The 17,597-nt window shown below is 44.6% G+C and overlaps 1 protein-coding gene across 3 annotated transcripts in view; it reads left to right on the top strand.

Annotated features, from left to right (window-relative positions):
* srgap2 (SLIT-ROBO Rho GTPase activating protein 2) overlaps nt 1-17,597 on the top strand; it is a 51,991-nt gene that overhangs the window by 31,096 nt on the left and 3,298 nt on the right. For 2 of the 3 annotated variants that reach the window (XM_046384172.1, XM_046384175.1), the window contains exons 3-22: nt 3,080-3,242; nt 6,059-6,121; nt 7,673-7,888; nt 8,262-8,390; nt 9,181-9,402; nt 9,571-9,672; nt 9,787-9,984; nt 10,094-10,178; nt 10,719-10,746; nt 11,009-11,039; nt 11,753-11,813; nt 12,005-12,082; nt 12,201-12,335; nt 12,435-12,540; nt 13,816-14,040; nt 14,779-14,858; nt 16,101-16,299; nt 16,769-16,906; nt 17,139-17,355; nt 17,453-17,563. In XM_046384172.1, the coding sequence (XP_046240128.1) occupies nt 3,080-3,242; nt 6,059-6,121; nt 7,673-7,888; nt 8,262-8,390; nt 9,181-9,402; nt 9,571-9,672; nt 9,787-9,984; nt 10,094-10,178; nt 10,719-10,746; nt 11,009-11,039; nt 11,753-11,813; nt 12,005-12,082; nt 12,201-12,335; nt 12,435-12,540; nt 13,816-14,040; nt 14,779-14,858; nt 16,101-16,299; nt 16,769-16,906; nt 17,139-17,355; nt 17,453-17,563 (2,587 nt within the window). The remainder of the gene's footprint in view (nt 1-3,079; nt 3,243-6,058; nt 6,122-7,672; nt 7,889-8,261; nt 8,391-9,180; nt 9,403-9,570; nt 9,673-9,786; nt 9,985-10,093; nt 10,179-10,718; nt 10,747-11,008; nt 11,040-11,752; nt 11,814-12,004; nt 12,083-12,200; nt 12,336-12,434; nt 12,541-13,815; nt 14,041-14,778; nt 14,859-16,100; nt 16,300-16,768; nt 16,907-17,138; nt 17,356-17,452; nt 17,564-17,597) is intronic. The other variant, XM_046384173.1, reaches the window with a different exon arrangement.

Here is a 17,597-nt window from a genome sequence, read left to right as displayed (position 1 = left end):
TAACATGAGCAGGTTAGCCGCTGCAGCTGCTTCATCAGGTCTGTTCTATCAAGATGTCAAAAGGCAACAAAAGATAAAATTCACCGACTGACGAGTGTTCAGTCTTTGCTTCTCGTTTCTCTTTCTGCTTTTCTGTCTCTCTCTCTCTCTCTCTCTTCATCCCACATCTGTGTGTTTAACAGTCTCCCTGCATCTGCTGCTGCTCAGTCCGGGTGCCACGCTGGAATCTCAGCTATTTTCCGGTTATGTGTGTGTATTTTTGTGTGTCTGAATGTAGGTGTGTATGGATGTGTGCGTGTGTGCCTGTTACTCCGTACAGCCAGACGTTGATGGTGCTCCAAACAGTGTGAAAAGCATGTGTGTGTGTGTTGATCCCGTGGAGACCCCTGGTATTTCTGCTATTTGGCATACTGCATACACTAGTGGTGGGGGGTTACATGGTTTAACTGTATTGTGTGTGTGTGTGTGTGTGAGACCCGAGGCTGACAGGCTGATTGGTCACAAGGCGAAGCCCTCACAAGTTGCACAGTGATTCAAAGCCTGTCCTTATGCTAAATATTAGGCCAGTTTCACTGGCTGCAGCCCCGTCATGCAGCCCAGGGCTACAGTGGCAAATTATGTCAATGTGGTTTTTGGAATCTGATTTTAAAGATCACAACGTCATATGAACTGAACACATGAACTGAAAATTGCTGTTTTGCAGCTGTTGTGGCTCTATTTGTTTAAATCTTTTCTGGATTTTTTTTAATGCTCTCTTTCTCTATGTCTATTTATACTTTTAATGGTGCTGGAAAATTTGCCAAAAATGTGACTCCATAATAACTGGGGATTTACCAGGAAACATCCTTTTTGATTCAACTTCTATAGCTATATTTGACAACGTGTATCAGCACAGTTGTATATTCTGATATGCGGTTGACAAGAGGGAGGACTTGATGTACCTTTACTGCACTTAAGACTGCATTAATACATCAAATTGTCTTCACTGGGTGACAAGAATCCCATGTAGAGAGGAAGTCTGTCTAACATAGCTCAGCACTGGTGTTAAAATACACCATTTTTTTAAATCCCCAGTTGGAGTTATAATGCTGTAGAATCTGGTAAGAATCAGCTAATGCATCAACAAACATTTAAACCTGAGCATAACAAGAGCATCTTTTTGCCTTTTTATTGAAGAAGTAATCACAAAATACACCCCCACCCCCCGACTTGATCCACATGATAAAGTGCTGTTTATGGTACCCTAAAATGTCATGATTTGGTTTCCTTTATGATTGAAATACTCTGCCAGGAATTGAGATTTGATAAGAACCAGAATCTGCAACAGAACTGAGCTTGAGTTAAAATCTCACTGATGCTGCACATTACAATGATTGCAATGTACGTTCTAATTGCACGCTGTGCTGCTAATTTGAACAGCCACAGCTTTTTTAACTTTTCAGTTTGCCTGAATTGTACAAAACTGCCTCGAGTGATGCTCTGTTTAATGCTAATGCTTTCATCCTGAATGTAAATAAGCATTTAGCATTTTCTCTTCAATGTGAGTCACTGGCAGCTCCTGACTCGAGGACTGACTCTGTTCCCAGTGTGCACCATGTGACACTCGGAGGGCCAGTGACATTTCGGTGTTTACCTTGTGATAGCTGCGGGTCAAAGAGGGTTCGGTGATATTTCACCTGGTGTTGCAGTGCTGTTACCATGGTGATCACCGGTGGGCTGAGGGCGACATGTTACATGGAGGCAGAGAGGCCAGTCGCTGTAGCAAATAGAGGAAGTTTGGCCTTCCTTTGGTGGAGGAAAACATTGTGCAACCAGTGAAGACAGACGCTCCGGAAAAAGAAGCAGAAAGTGACACAAACACGTGTGTGTCCACATGACCGTTGTTCAAGTTTAGCATAAGAGCTTCACTCTTTGAAGCTTTGTCATATGTGCGTAGGTGGAGTTTTTAAATTTCATTTCCTTGAAATCATTATTGTTATTACACTCAGTCATTTGACCAGTGACAGTTAGTACCAGCATATCACATCACCATCTATGACTCATCTCATCAGACTCTACCCCCACCCCCATTGCACACAGGCACACCAGCACACACGCACACACACACACACACACACACACACACGCACACACACACACACACACACTTCCCTATGGACACCACCCCTCACTCTATACCCCTCGGTCAAAGACTTTCTCTGTCTGTCTGACCTTGTGTATGCTTGGGTCACTGCTCTACTTTTCCTGACCCCCGCATCTGTGTGTGTGTGTGTGTGTGTGTGTGATGTAAATGCCTTGCAGCTCTTTGCTGTCTCTATCCAGTTAAAGCTGCTTTTAACTACACAAAGACCTTCTTTCATCCACTTACACTCACTCATAATCCATTTTACCCACTAGATCATCCATGGATCATCCATAACACGTACTGTGTGCACGCACACACACACACACCCACAGTCACACATATTGTGCACACTCACTCTGAAATGGCTGGTGTTGTCATGTAAGCAAAGCATTGACAGGCTGGCATTTGTATAACGGCTTTATGAGCTCTTGAAGCAGAGACAATAAAACAGTATTGGCCCATTAGACTCTTAGTGAAATCATTACAGTCTTTAAATCTCTCTTTCTGTCTCTTTTTCACTTCCCTCTTTCTCTCCTCTTATGCCTCTCTGCGACATCTGTGCTCGTCGGGGAGTCTTGCTTCTTCCTGCTGGGTTTTGTACCCTGGCTGAATCCTCTGTTTGGGCTGGCTCACCGGCCCTGTGTGTGTGTGTGTGTGTGTGTGTGTGTGTGTGTGTGTGAGAGAGAGGAGGGTGGCTGTTTTGTGCATATGTCTGTCTGGGCATTAATTCCCTTCCTGTCTTTTATCCCAATGCCTTGTCTGATGTTTGTGAAAATAGCGTGTGAAGAGTGTGTTTTGGTTGTCTTTACATTTTACATGCAGTAGGCCTGTGTGTATGTCTACCAGCAGGATGAAAGGGGTACGAATTAAAAGATGAGAGAGACTTAATGATAGTCATTTATCTAAAGGTCCTTAGCTTTTTTTAATATTAAAGACCTGTTTCTGTGTGTGTAGGAAGGAGCAGAGCATTTTATCCCCAGTGAACTGCTGGAACTTGCTGCTGCTTCAGGTGAAGAGGGAGAGCCGTGACCATGCCACCCTGTCCGACCTCTACCTCAACAACATCATTCCCCGCTTCGCACAGATCAGCGAAGACTCGGGACGCCTCTTCAAGAAGGTAACTATAAAACAGATACAGCAGGATCAGTAGGATCACACCTCTTTAAAAGTCTGTCTTTTTATGTTTTAGGAATGTTTTAAAGGGATGCGAAACGTAGGTACCTGCTCCTCAGGGTCAATCTGCAGCAAGTCTGACGATCTAATGAGATTTACGTGTTGGTAAATGGAATATGATGACATGAAACACTGGTGTGGATCAATCTTCAAGGCAGGATTTTAATCATGTTAACGTTGTAGACTTGATGGCTGTTAAGCCAATGAGTGAGATCGGTTTGTATCTTATAAACTGATAACTGATTCTGATTAATGTTTACATTGGTTTAAGTACCCACAGAAGGTACAGCACTAAAATTGCTGTTTAAAATTTATGATTTTGTATATCACTCTAGTGACTAATATGTTGAATCCATGTCATATTTTTACCCTGTCCATCCATCTCTCTGGCATCTGTTTTCTGTCTGGACTGATTTATTCACTGACAGCAAGTCAGCTGAGCCTCAAGCCAGGATAGTTTATGTTGTCTGTGCTTCATACTTGGTAACGTCATTCTAGTCTGCTCATGTCTGCTACTCTGAGAAACAGAGACGAGGCAGAATGATGCTGAGAAAGAGGAAATTTGGAGGAAGAACAGAGGAAGGGAGAACTGAGAGAACAGGAATACAGAGAAGAGGGCCATGTGAGAAGGAAAGCACAGAAGGGATGAAATGATTTCTCTGGAGATCAGAGCTTACAGAGCAAACACTAAAGCTGTCCTCCCCTGAGAGACGGTCGTTCATCTCCGGCAAGGACAGTTTAGACCAAACACACAAGCTCAAAACAAGCATATGTTGTCATCCTTCTAACCTACTGTAGTCTTAACAGACGGTTTTTCTAAATATGCAGACATAATTTGTTTAATTTGTTGCGTCTTTTTGCCTCCTGCATGACTTTCAGGCCGAGGTGAATGAATTTTGCCTGATTGTTAAATATACAGAAGATGAGTCTTTCCGTCTGGATTTAAAATTAGAATTAGCCTAAAATATTAAGGGTTACGTTTAAGATAAGGATGGCTTATAAGGATGTGGAAAGCCCTCGTAAGTAAAGTAAGATGAGGGTGTGCTCGAAAGGCAAAGTGAAGCAGTCTGCGCCTGGAATGTCATGGCAGAGGCTGCTGATTTCCGGCCTGATAGGTTGTCTTTGAACTGCATTTACAGTCTGATCGCAGACGATGGGAACACACACAAACACTTTCTCTCCTTGTTTCTCACTCTTGGTCCAGTCACTGGCGTTGGTTTCTATTCCGATAACGCTGGTTGTTCTTTGGCACAAGGCTTGTCTGGGTCATAAATAGGCTGCACACATACGCACAGAGAATGCTCTCCTGGCTAATTAAGTAGATAATTAGTTCATTTATAGTATTTCCAGTCATTGACATGAATGCCAGCAGTGCCAGGGGCTGTGACACACACAGCACAGTACATACACACACACACACACTCATGACTTGTGCAGACGAACATCACGATGCACATTAGAGAAGGCAGTGCGTTCATCTCAGCCGCTGCAGAAAGTAGTTTAGAGTCATTCTGTCAGCACAGTGGGAGTGTGTATGAGTTTTTATCACTGAAAGAGAGGAAGCACTAATGAGTTAAACTGTGTAAGCACACCATCTCAAACTGGACCACAGACACGAGGGCTAATGAAACAAGTTAGTTGCTGGTTTCTGTTGCAACCACAGACAAAATGAGAAGTCCAAAGGTCACGATCCAAAGTTGAAAGATACGAGTGCTCTGCCACGGCTTATTGCTGTTTGATTGGCTGTTGTCTGGCTGCTTGTCACACATTAGACAACCTCAGTTATCATGTTACCTCTTTTCATCTGCTGCACTACCTTAAATCTCTTCCCTGTCGCTTCCTCTCTCCGCAGCATCTGCCACTCTGCTCCTGACCTTTCAGCTCTATGTGATTCTCTCAAAGAGATTCATCATTATGATTTGATCTGTTTCCCGTTTCCACCTGTCTCTGCCTTCTTCTCCCCTCACTCACCTTTTATTTCTCCACCTTTATCTCAAGAGACAACCTTCACCGTACCGTCCTTCTCCCTCTGATACTGGCTCACCTCTGAGCTCCCACTGCACTACAGCCCATCCCCTTCTGTGCCCTCTTCCAGGAGAAGACAGATGCTCAGCAGTCGTTGGCGAAATCTGTTCTTGCTTTTCTTCTGCATTCCTTAACCTTTTTTTTTTCCCCCAGTTGCTTCTCCCTGTATTTTCATGCTTATCTTCTGCTCTCTCGTACCTGTTTAGTCATTTCTGTTTGTGAATGTGTAAATCTGTGTGAGCACATATGGTTATTTTCTTGCCGCTTTATGCGTCGTTGTTAAAGACACAGTTTCAGTGGTGTCCTTGCAGAGCTTTGGGAAATTCCCAGCATGTGTTGAAACGTATAAGAGGAGCTGTGTATTTGTGTGTTCTGTGTGTATGTGAGGAGTCTACCGAGGTTACTGTGAAGTGATCAATCACTGGTGACTCCTGGCACCTCCTGTCCTCCCTCTTTTTGTCATCTCGCTCTCTGTCTTTAGCTCTGTTGTCCTCTTACCCTCTCTGTCTCCCCCCCCCCCCCCAACACGTAAAGATCAATATCTTTTGGCTACATCGTTTAACTCCGCATCCATCAAGTCCATTACTACTCAGCTCATTTATCTGGACTCACCTCCTCCACTCCCGTCCAGCCAGATAATCTAGTCTTGATTGATGCCGGGACAGGTGGTAGCTGCTGTAATGATCCTGTGTTAATGGTTCTCTATTCTGTCTTTTTTCTGCCTCTTTTCCTCAGAGCAAAGAGGTTGGATTACAGCTGCAAGAGGACCTAATGAAAGTTCTTAATGAGCTTTACACGGTAAGAGAAACCACTGACATTGCAGTGTTGGGATGCATTATTCTGTGTCGTGAGTTCTGCTATGCGTTTGTAGCGTCAGGGTTAGCAATCTCACAAGTGTTATGGGATACTAAAAAAAAAATGCTTCGGAGATGAAGATTAAGGAAGCAACTTGGCAACAATCAGCCAAGGATTAAGGATTTAAAGCCACGCTAGTGGCTCGGCTCAAGGGAAAGCTGTTGTTCGATCGGTCTGCAACTTTGATCCAGACTGAAATGTCAATCAACAAACAACTATAGGATGGATTACCTTTAAACTTTGCACACACATTCATGGTCCCCAGATGATGAGGCACAATGATTTCCTGATTTGTCCTGTCACCAGCTAACAGTTAACAGTCACAGTTTTAAGGGAAATTCCTTGCAACCATTGAATTGATCACCAAGAAATTTATCAAAAACATTCGTGGTCTCTGCAAGATGAATTCTAACAACACATCATACGCCATCGCCATCACATCATTTAACATTACAGTTAGTGCCTTCATCTGTTCTGATTTTTTTATCTATTTAATTTATGACCTAATATTTATGACATTCCCATTAGCAATATCTGTACTTTGTGTTTAGGATTAATTACCAAATTTCAGCATGCTAACATGCTAAAATTTGCTAAAATCCTGGTTGTCTTGCTAAGCTTTATACCTGCTAAACACTAGCACATTAGCATTGTCATTGTGAGCATGTCAGCATGCTGACTCACGTTAGCATTTAGCTCAACGCAAAGAACGACACTAAATATATGTATACTGTACACTCATGCCTCTGCTGTTTTGCACATTCTCATTAATTGCCCAGTCTGATTTGATTATTCATATGTCAGACATCATGACCGTCTGTTGTTTTGGTCTTCTCACACTGTCAGGGCCATCGAAGCGGCTGGTTACACATGTCCGTCGTACTGCCAACAGGACTGAGGGAATCAGAGCATGTTTCACTGTTTGTTTGGGTGTGCATGTGGGCAAAGTTTCCTCCCGCAGCACAGCTCTGAGGAACTGTATAGCTTCAGCTCAGCCGTGCCCTTAAAAGCAGGTCTCATGTTTTAATTATAGTCTATAGTAAGAGATGGAAATAGATCTGGTTTGAGTGACGCGCACATGCTAACATGCGTACTCATAGACAGACCAGTGTGTCTGTCTGCAGTGTTGGAGGGAAAGGTTTGAGCAGTATAATCATGGCTGTGGTGGTGGTCACTGCAATAAGGCTGACACTGCACACACACATTTGTTTTATGTGTTTAGCTCTTCATGTTAAACTCATACCACCATGTCCAAGCACAGCAGTGTAGTACACGAGAAGAGGCTGCGTGTGTGACTCATTCACTGCAATATTTTTGAATGCCAGCTCTGGAGGTTGATTCCAAAAAAAAACAAGGGAGCCTCGGTGCTGCACCCTGCTCATTATACTGACTGGCGTAATCCCATTTTTGATTCAGAGCCAAAAACTGAAGTAAGAAACATGCTGGCGGAGCCCACGCTCATGTTTGCCTGAAAATCTTAACCCTTGTTCCCAGGTGATGAAGACGTATCACATGTACAACACCGACAGCATCAACGCTGAGTCCAAGCTGAAGGAGGCGGAGAAGCAGGAGGAGAAGCAGATGGGACGCTCCGGTCGACAAGACGACCGGCAGACGCCCCGCTCCCCAGACACCTTGGCGAGCATGAAGAGCGACGAAAAACCCGTCCGACGCTCCAGTGTCAAAAAAATTGAGAAGATGAAGGAGAAGGTGAGCGGGGCCGGACTTGCCGGAGGTGGAGGGGAAATGGAGGGCAACGAGTGGAGAGAGGAAAGCTGTTTCAGAGTGCTCCACCTGTTGTCACACTGGCTTACAGCGTGCGTCTCATGAATGATGTATGAATGTATGACTGGCTTATTGCTAACCTTGTCTTCTACAGCTGGTGCTTGTCGCAGCAACATTGTTCTTCACTTCTTATTATCTGTAATCAATACTGAAGTGTTTCACTCCAACAGCTATTATCTAGCTTCTCCCTTCCCTCTCTCTCTCTACCGGTCATTGCGCCTCTTCTCTCCTTCTTGCCTGATGTTCTTTGCCTCTTTCCCTTACAGTGTCTCCTTTTGCTTTCTCTCCCTCCCATCAGAGACAAGCTAAGTACACAGAGAACAGACTGAAAGCCATCAAGGCCAGGAATGAGTACCTGCTTGCTCTTGAGGCTACCAACAGCTGCGTCTTCAAATATTACATCCACGACCTGTCCGACATCATTGACGTGAGTATAAACACACTTGCTTACTCAGTGGGAGCAGCTAACATTTGTAGACATATTGTGTGTGTGTGTGTGTGTTCCAGCCAGTGGTGGCCCCTCAGTCGGTCTCTTCGCATTAGCTTCAGTTTTCCTAATGAAGGCAGTAGATTGGTCACCCTCTCTCTCTCTGCATGTTTTCTCTTCTTTGTCTCTCTACTTCCCAGCACTCGTCACAGCACAGTGGTGTTGTGCCCCCACCCCACCCCTCTCACAGGCAGCCAGTGGCCAAAATATCTAGACAGCATGGAAGCGGTTCATTTTCTGCTGGATCAAAACATTTAAATGCCTGCCCGACTGAGAGCACAGTCAGCAGCAGGTGGCACTGACGCCCTCTGGATGTTTGTAGTTTTCACTACATTAGTTTATTGTATCATAAAGTTGGTCTTTTATTAATTGCACATTTGTGTTTAGACCAGTCTGATAGGAAGGAGCTGGTGATGCTACCAGAATGAGAAGGGAAAAATAACCACACAGCAACTATGGCCAGTGAACAAAAACATCCCATTTTCAAACTGTGAAGGCATCTGATCTAACCCTAATATGGTGTTGGCCTCTAGGAAGGAGGGTTTTAACTGTAATCCCAAAAATGATGTATCATATGTTATTGGAGCCGTTACTGTATGTATACTGATGAAACTTAAGCTCATGGTAGTAGCACTGAAAGTGCAGCTAAACACAAGGTAACAATCAGGTTTGTGTTGATGTATGTATTTTTGTGTGCATGTGTGTGTTTCTGTGTGTGTGTGCGTGACAGTGCTGTGACCTAGGTTACCATGCCAGCCTGCATCGCGCCCTGAGGACCTACCTATCTGCAGAACAGAATGTAGAGACGTCCAAACACTCGGGCTTGGAAACACTGGAGGGAGCCACAGAGAGTCTGGAGGCCAACGGGGACAAACAGAAACTGATGGAGACCTACAACAATGTCTTCTGTCCCCCTGCTCGCTTTGACTTCCAGTCTCACATGGGAGACACGGTACAGTGTCTAGTGCTTCAGTCATTGTTATTATGATTATTAGTATTAGCAGTAGGTGAATGCCTTGTATTGAATCTGCACAATAGGAAGGGCAGAATGTTTTTGTGATGCTGTTATCTCACCTATTTAACTGTCTCACTTTCCACTGTGTTCTGTGTGTGGGTGCAGATGGGAGTGATGTGTGCACAGCAGCCGTTGGAAGGCGAGCTGCTCCAGAGGTGTCAGCAGCTGCAGTCCCGCCTATCCACGCTCAAGATTGAAAATGAAGAGGTCAGACATGTTTATGCACCCTTTAATTGTACATTCATCTGGTTTGTATTCCGTTGTGTGGTAATCACGGCTTTTCTTCTGCATCTTTTCTTCTTCCCCTTTACTGTCCATCAGGTGAAGAAAACCATGGAGGCCACTCTGTCCACCATCCAAGACATGGTGACGGTGGAGGACTACGACGTCTCCGAGTGCTTCCACCACAGCAACAGCATGGAGTCGGTCAAGTCCACTTTCAGTGAATCCTATCTCAGCAAGCCCAGCCTGGCCAAACGACGGGCCAACCAGCAGGAGACGGAGCAGTTTTACTTCACGGTCAGTGCTGGTTATGGTCATCAGTGATGAGCATCAGCCCCTATCTGAGAGAACTGTAAGCTCTCTTGCAGTCATGTAAGCGCACATGTGTGTATTTTGTGCGGTGTAGAAGCTGAAGGAGTTTCTGGAAGGCAGGAACCTGATCACCAAGCTGGAGGCCAAGCGTGACCTCATCGACAAGACCCTGGGAGAGAGTGAGTGGGACTGTCATAGTGTCCTTCATATCTTTAAGATGATGTCCTTGTGTATCCTGCCTGTGTTGGGTGTCTGTGTGCGGTTGTGTGTGCTCCCTCCCAGTATGAGAAGGGAGATTAATTCAGGAAGGGCCTGGTGCCCAGAGGCAAAATAGGAAGCAGATCGTAGAGGTGAGTGGTTTAGTGGGACACATTAGGAGCTACGCAGGGAAGCAGAGTTAAATAAATCTCATAATCACAAACTGTGTGTGTGTGTGTGAGAGAGAGTGTAAGGCTAGGTTACAGTGACAGTGACCATATTGTGGCTGCAGCTGTGTGTTTTAAGTGCGAGGAGGTGTTCCTCGGGGCTGAAAGTGTCTACATTTCCACAGCCTTGCAGGAAAACAATCCATGATTGTGTGCACAGCTTTAAGTGGGAAGTTTGTTTCCCTGTTTCTGTTCATCTGAAGCCGTTTCCTCATGTGTCCTGCTTCTACTATAACCATTTATCTCCCCTCTCCCTCTCTCCATTCCCCCTCTTCCTGTTTCTCCCTCCTTTAGGTCAGAAGACTGACTGTTGCCCTGCCAGGTAGGTGTGGTGAAGGAAATACACACACACACACACACACATATATTTATACTTGCATATACCATAGCAGCGTTTAAGCCTAATTTCTCGGCAACCAGGGGTATTATTTTTCCTGTCACTGTTTATAGATATTCTCAACACATGTGCATATGTGTCTGTGTGTACAAATAAAGTGTTACCAGACTTGTGAGTATAAATAGACTTTCTCCAGAGACATAATGACAGAGTGCCGTTTCTTTCTCTCACATCGCTCTCTGTGTAGTGGACGGAGGAACTCGTCAGTACGGAAGCAGGTAATTATCTGTCATAAGTGTGTGTGTGTGTGTGTGTGTGTGTGTGTGTGTGTGTGTCTGTGTATGTTTGTTTCTGATTGGCTGTCGGGTTCAAGCTGCCGTAGCTTTGTTTTTAACTCTTTTCTTGGACGTATGAGCACCTAGAGGTGGACAGCACTTTGGTTAATATGACATGTAACCTGTGCAAATATATAAATTCATATCTACTGTTGAATCCACACACTCAGGTCATGCAACCCGAAGGAAAAATTTAGTCATCAAAAACAACTGCTTCGCTGGGTAATCTCACGTTTGTGGCTCCCCCTTGTGGGTGTTTTGGACATGAGCTCCCACTTAACACAGAAATCAACTGCTGATCACTTCAAATGATAGTCAGTTTTTTTCAATGTATTAAAACTAGCAATGAGAGTCGCCCAGCAGCGGGTACATATATCATACAACATAAACTCCACAGTCTATACCCTGCAGAGATTTCTGGAAAGCCCAAAACAAACAAAGGGAAAAGGAAAAAGTGCCGTCTCCTAGCAACAGCTAGGTACAGTGCCCACCCTCCTTCCCCCATACGTTCATGTGTGCACCGGTGCATGTGAGTGCGCAGACGTGTGTGTGAGGAAATCCTCCTGACAAGAAGTGCACTGAGTTTTATTTCCACACAGCAGCCCCCTGCCTTGTCTTCCTCTATTGGGAATAATTGTTCTTCGTCTTTTTTTTAGGACTCCAGTGAAGCCATTCCTCTGATGGTCGAGAGCTGCATCCGCTTCATCAGTCGCCATGGTGAGTAAAATGCTCCAGTGATGTGATAGGTTTAGCATCGGCTTTTCCTGTGCACTGATTGGTTTCATTGTCATGTCATATGTGATTAGTTCTGGATAAAATTAAACTTTTTCATTTTAATTTTTAATTTTAGCAGAATTTCTGTGCTTGAAACAAAAATACAAAATTTGCATGTACTTACGTCTGTGTAGGTCTGCAGCATGAAGGCATCTTCAGAGTGTCAGGCTCTCAGGTGGAGGTCAATGACATCAAGAATGCCTTTGAGAGAGGTAAGACTGTCCATCCGGCAGGAAAAATGAGAATTTTAATCAGTTTGTCCAGTGCTTTATTATCTTTTCTGTCCCACTCCTTCCTCCCTCTCCTCTCTGTCCTCTTGTCCGGATGTAGGTGAGGACCCGCTGGCCGGAGACCAGAATGACCACGACATGGACTCCATTGCTGGCGTCCTGAAGCTCTACTTCAGAGGACTGGACCACGCCCTGTTCCCTAAGGAAGTCTTCCATGACCTCATATCCTGTGTCTGTAAGTCTCTCATCCTTTGGTTTGTTTTATGTGAGTGTGTGTTTATGTGTTTTATTGTGTGAGTAATCTCTTGGGTGTCGTGGCTGCGTTATTTTCCAGCGATGGAGAGCCTCCAGGAGCGGGCAGTCCACATTAAGAAAGTTCTGCAATCTCTGCCAAGCAAAACCCTCATCATCATGAGATACTTATTCGCCTTCCTCAACCAGTGAGCAGCAGGATGCACACACACACACACACACACGCACACCTTTCAACATTTAGAGAGCATCCTTTACCCCATACTCACTCATAAACATGATAAATAAACACGAGAATGAGGTTAATAGGCCTTTATTTGACCTCCTCACACCAGTTCTAAACATCCTTCAACCTTTGTGGGAAGTCAAGTGTGGATCTTAATGAAAGTTCAAAGTGCAAAGAATATTTCTGCTTTTTTTCTCAAGGAAATGGAAGCTTCTCTCCATTAGGAATTTCCAAGTCATGTCTTTTATAGCCCAACATCACATACAGTCCTGAAAAATAATAAGTTAGTCATAAAATGTGGTCAGATCCTTCAAAGTTACAATAATGGAGGAGCCGCCCCTGCATAAAACGGTGACATAAAACAGTTGTATGCTTTAGCGTGTTTAATTATTGAAGTATTTGACATTCATTTGGAAAAGTGAATCCTTGGTTTGGAAATTCTTATCTTACAACAGTGTCCTCAGAAAACCTGCATGTGTTGATCACATCTCCACTTCGGCCAGGAGGAATTTTAGAGATTTCACAGTACAAGACAGGAATGTCTTTCATGAATGCGCCTCTTCACTTCATGTCACAGAATTGACTTGAGGCCCGGGTGAATTAGAGGAATTCGGATGAATTCGGCACAAATGTAGAGAATTCTTTTTTCCACTCTCCACTGTAGTATCTTAGTTTGCTCACATTAACCACCAAGCCAATCTGTTTAAAAAGGCAAGGACATAAGAATTTGAAGAATCCATCGCACACCATCCCTAAGATCCATGACAAAGCCGTCCAGTCGAGGAAAGTACCAAAAAGGAGTGAAAGGCAAAAAGAAATGGGAGGTGGTGGGGGTCATGATATTTGAGACTCCTGGGTAAACCAGGAGGTCCCAGACCGTTTGCATAGAAACAGAAGGAGAGCTACTTCTTTTGCTTTATGTGATTTCCAGCTAACCCATTGCTCCTGCTTCATCTCACACACTGAAACCCACACATGGACACACACACACACCACTATCAGGGCCTCTAGCACCACAGTGTACAAATTAAATGATGTAATGATGCAGGCTTGGACGGTGTTTACCGTTGGACCTCGTGCAATCCAACATACACACATTATTCACAAGCAGCGGGTGATGCAGACTGTAAATGACATGTCATGGTTGTTAATGTGCACTGTCTGATTTGTATATATGTTTAAGAGAGGACGATGACGGTAACGCCCTCTAAATGACTCCGCTTTTCCTTCTGCCCAGCTTGTCTCAGTACAGCGAGGAGAACATGATGGACCCCTACAACTTGGCCATCTGTTTTGGTCCCACCCTGATGTCTGTCCCCGAGGGCCACGACCAGGTCTCTTGTCAGGCCCACGTCAACGAGCTCATTAAAACTATCATCATCCACCATGACACCATTTTCCCTGGACTGCAGGACCTGCAGGGCCCCATCTACACCATCCCTGGAGCTGGAGATGACTTCTGGTGAGTGTGTGTCTGAGGGCAGTTTAAAGGAGTGATTAAGTCACATTTGAATTGTTAAAAGCTAGTAGGAAATTAGCGAATGTCTTGTCCTTATTGGTATCCAACTTATCCAACTCGAGGGGGCTTGGAGATGATGAGGAGGCCAGAAAGAAGGTGGTGTGGGGCGGGGGGGGGGGGTTGATTTAGGGCCTGCAGTGGAGTGATGGGAGGCTCAGTCTGTCTGCTCCGCTTAGGGCCAGGGGGGCCACGAGGATCAGCTTACCGTCCATCACACAGCAGATTAAAGTACCGCCTGACCACATTGGCCTGGGAGAACACAACACGCGCACACTTGCACGCACCAGAATGAACACAAGGGCCAACTTTCAATTTTAATGACAAGCCTCGGCACCACTTATTATGATGACTGCCAGTCAGTGCAGTTGTTTAGACTGCAAGTCACACTGGAGGAGCAGCTCTCACTCTATACTGTGGGAAGTGCAGACAGAAAGTGTTACCCTAACCCTAACCCTAAAATCCTGACTATGGCACCTCAGCTCAGCTTTAGTTCTCATAGGGCCTGAAATACAAGTAGAGAGACAGACAGCACACAACTGGTTTAATCTCAACACCCAGCAGCGGTGTTGTGCGTGAGCTAATGTGATTCAGAAGAGGCTGTGAGTCATCAACACGTGTTGCCAGACTGAGACTTTTGTAGTTATGTCCTCTAACCTCATCTTCCCTCTCTGTCCACATTAGTGACAGTCCACACTGTGAGCCCCCGCTTGTGGAAGAGCCTGCACCTGACACCGTCTCAGTCAGCCACAACAGCGAAGACGGTGCATAACACACACACACACACACACACACACACACACACAAACACACAAACAAATGGCTGTGTGATATGACAAAATCTCATATCCCTAAACAGGTTGTTTCATATATACCACTGTGTACCACACTGTATATACCACTATGCTAATTTAATGACCATGAGTATAGACCTTTTATCCATTAAAGTACACTATATAGACAAAAGTATCCAGACAAACCTCTTTATGGGGCTGTTCGGAAGTTGGGCTCAATCTCATTGAACACCTTTGAGATGAACTGGAATGGAGACTGTAAGCCGGGCCTTTTTGTCCAACATCAGTGGTCAGGACCTCACAAATGTTATGCTGTTATAGCTCCAAAGTGGTCTGTGTATGCAAATCCCTGTTGGTGTAATGGTCACATGTCCCAATACTTTCGTCTGTATCGTGTATATACTAAATTTACTTACTCATTGTTATTTTTCTAATTTCATTCGAACTTTCATGCAAATATTTTCTTAAACACATAACAAAGTATGAAAATATTAATGTATAAAATATTAAAAGGCAAACAGAAAACACATAATTCTTTCACATGTGGTAAAAGAGGTCATACATACACACCGACTTGCCCCACCTCTTTGTGTTTCTCCCTGTGTCTGCTCGTTTGACTTCATTCATCAACGGGTTGTTTTATAAAAAAACAACTCGTGTTATGGATGTTCTCACCCACGACATCTCAGAGAGCTGCTTCCTGTCCCTCATTCTACACTGCTCGCCACAAAATCGTTGCATTGCCATACTGTTACTGCTGTAAAGAATTACTTCTATAGAGAACTGAGAATATGAAATGTTTTTCTGCTGTCAGATGATAGATATCGTCATATCGTACAGCCCTGCTCACACACACACACACACACACAGACAAAAACAGAACTACATGCAGAACATGCACTTTATATACCAGTTATATCCTTGTCAACAGTTTATGTGCTCTCTTCCTGCTTTTCTCACAATTACTGCTCCTCTAACCATTTAAACCAGCTCGTGTTCTACTCCCAGTAACCTGTTGATTATGCTGCTTTGTTACTGCTCAGCACTTGTAACATATGGAAGGTCACCAGATCAAGTAGCACTAACCTGCTATGCACTAATGTGGCTCCTTTTTTTCCACCTCCCTTTTTCTCTCCTGTTTGTTGCTGACCCCCTCCCTCCCCCGGCTTCTCCGTTGCTTCTCTTGTCGGTCCACCATCCTCTGAATCTCAGGCTCCTTGGCTGTTTCAGAGTCTGACCCATTCGAGGCCATCGCTCGGTTTGACTACTCTGGCCGGACTAGTCGGGAGCTATCATTCAAGAAGGGTGCATCTCTGCTCCTGTACCAGCGAGCCTCCGACGACTGGTGGGAGGGACGACACAACGGAGTGGATGGACTGGTGCCACACCAGTACATTGTGGTGCAAGACACGTAAGATATGCTCCACTGGCACGTCAGAATTACATTTTGGTTGAGCAATCGCAGTATTTGTCAACCTTGGTGTTATTCTCATAATTTTGTCTGTTGTGAAAGTAGATCATGGTAACGTTTTCCTCATTGCCTTTGTTGTAGATGTTTGGGAAATCCCAACCATCAAGGCAATGAGCCTTCTATAAAAAGAGATGCATAAATAGGAATGACACTTGTTCTTTTATCTGATCAAAGGTAAACACAGAAAGTAGTTCAGTGGAAACTCCCGCAGTTGAGGAAGTTAATCCGCTATGACATGAAGCAAATTGCATATCACAGCAGATCAACTTCCTTTTCAACTTTCCGTGTTGTATTTTGCAGCTCAAGTCAGCTTGCCGAAATAATACATAAGTCTGGGAGAAGGTTCCTCCTCGGCTGGATTGGTGCAAGATGGTACAGTAATTTATACATGATTTCTCAATTGTTTCAGGTCTGACGGGGGCAGGGGAAGTCCAAAGCCTGATGTGGACAGCAGGGACCTGCTGGAGGAGAGGGTGTCTACTCGCGGCAGCGCTGCCTCTCCTACTGGAGCTCATGTGGCCGACATCTACCTAGCCAACCTCCAGAAGTGTGTCTCATCTACAGATACAGACCATTTACACTGCATCATAGATTTTCATTTGCAACTTAAGCTTTCGGGTTGATATGTGGAAGTCAACAACAACAAAAAAAATAAAAATCACAACATTTGATATAGAAATGGAAGATTTCTTTCCTTCAGATTTTTTTCCTGAGTTGGCTGAACCCTCAAATCAACATATTAAACAAAAAAAACAAACTCAAATATTTGTCTTATTCAGGATGAGGAAACGTCCAGAGTCCGGGAACATCCGGAGAACGTTCCGGAGCTCAGACAGCGACAGTACCGGCTCAGGAGCCAGCGGAGGAGGAGGAGGCGTGAGAACAGCATCTCTTCCTGTTGGTGCTGCTCTGGTGAAAGAAACTGGAGACAAACGACCCGTCAGCGCTCACTGCATCCTCAACTCAGTCGCTCGCCACTCGTCTCTTAAGACCAAGGTACTCTAACCTCTCTAACGTCAACATTTTTATGTCATGAACAGATTGTTTTGTTTAATTTTGGCAAGCATTTAAAGGAGGGCATATGAACATTTAGGTGGAGAGTCCACAATTACGAAAGACGACTCCAGCAGGGCGCTCTAAGAGCTTCAGCAACCACAGACCACTGGACCCTGAAGTCTTACCCCCCGTAGAGCCCAACTCACAGGTACAGATCAGTTACATCCCCAGCTTCCATCCCA

This window comes from Scatophagus argus, chromosome 3 (genome assembly GCF_020382885.2).
Source record: "Scatophagus argus isolate fScaArg1 chromosome 3, fScaArg1.pri, whole genome shotgun sequence".
NCBI classification, from domain to species: Eukaryota; Metazoa; Chordata; class Actinopteri; family Scatophagidae; genus Scatophagus; species Scatophagus argus.
The sequence above is the reverse complement of the archived record's forward strand: the minus strand, read 5'-3'. Positions and strand labels throughout refer to the sequence as shown.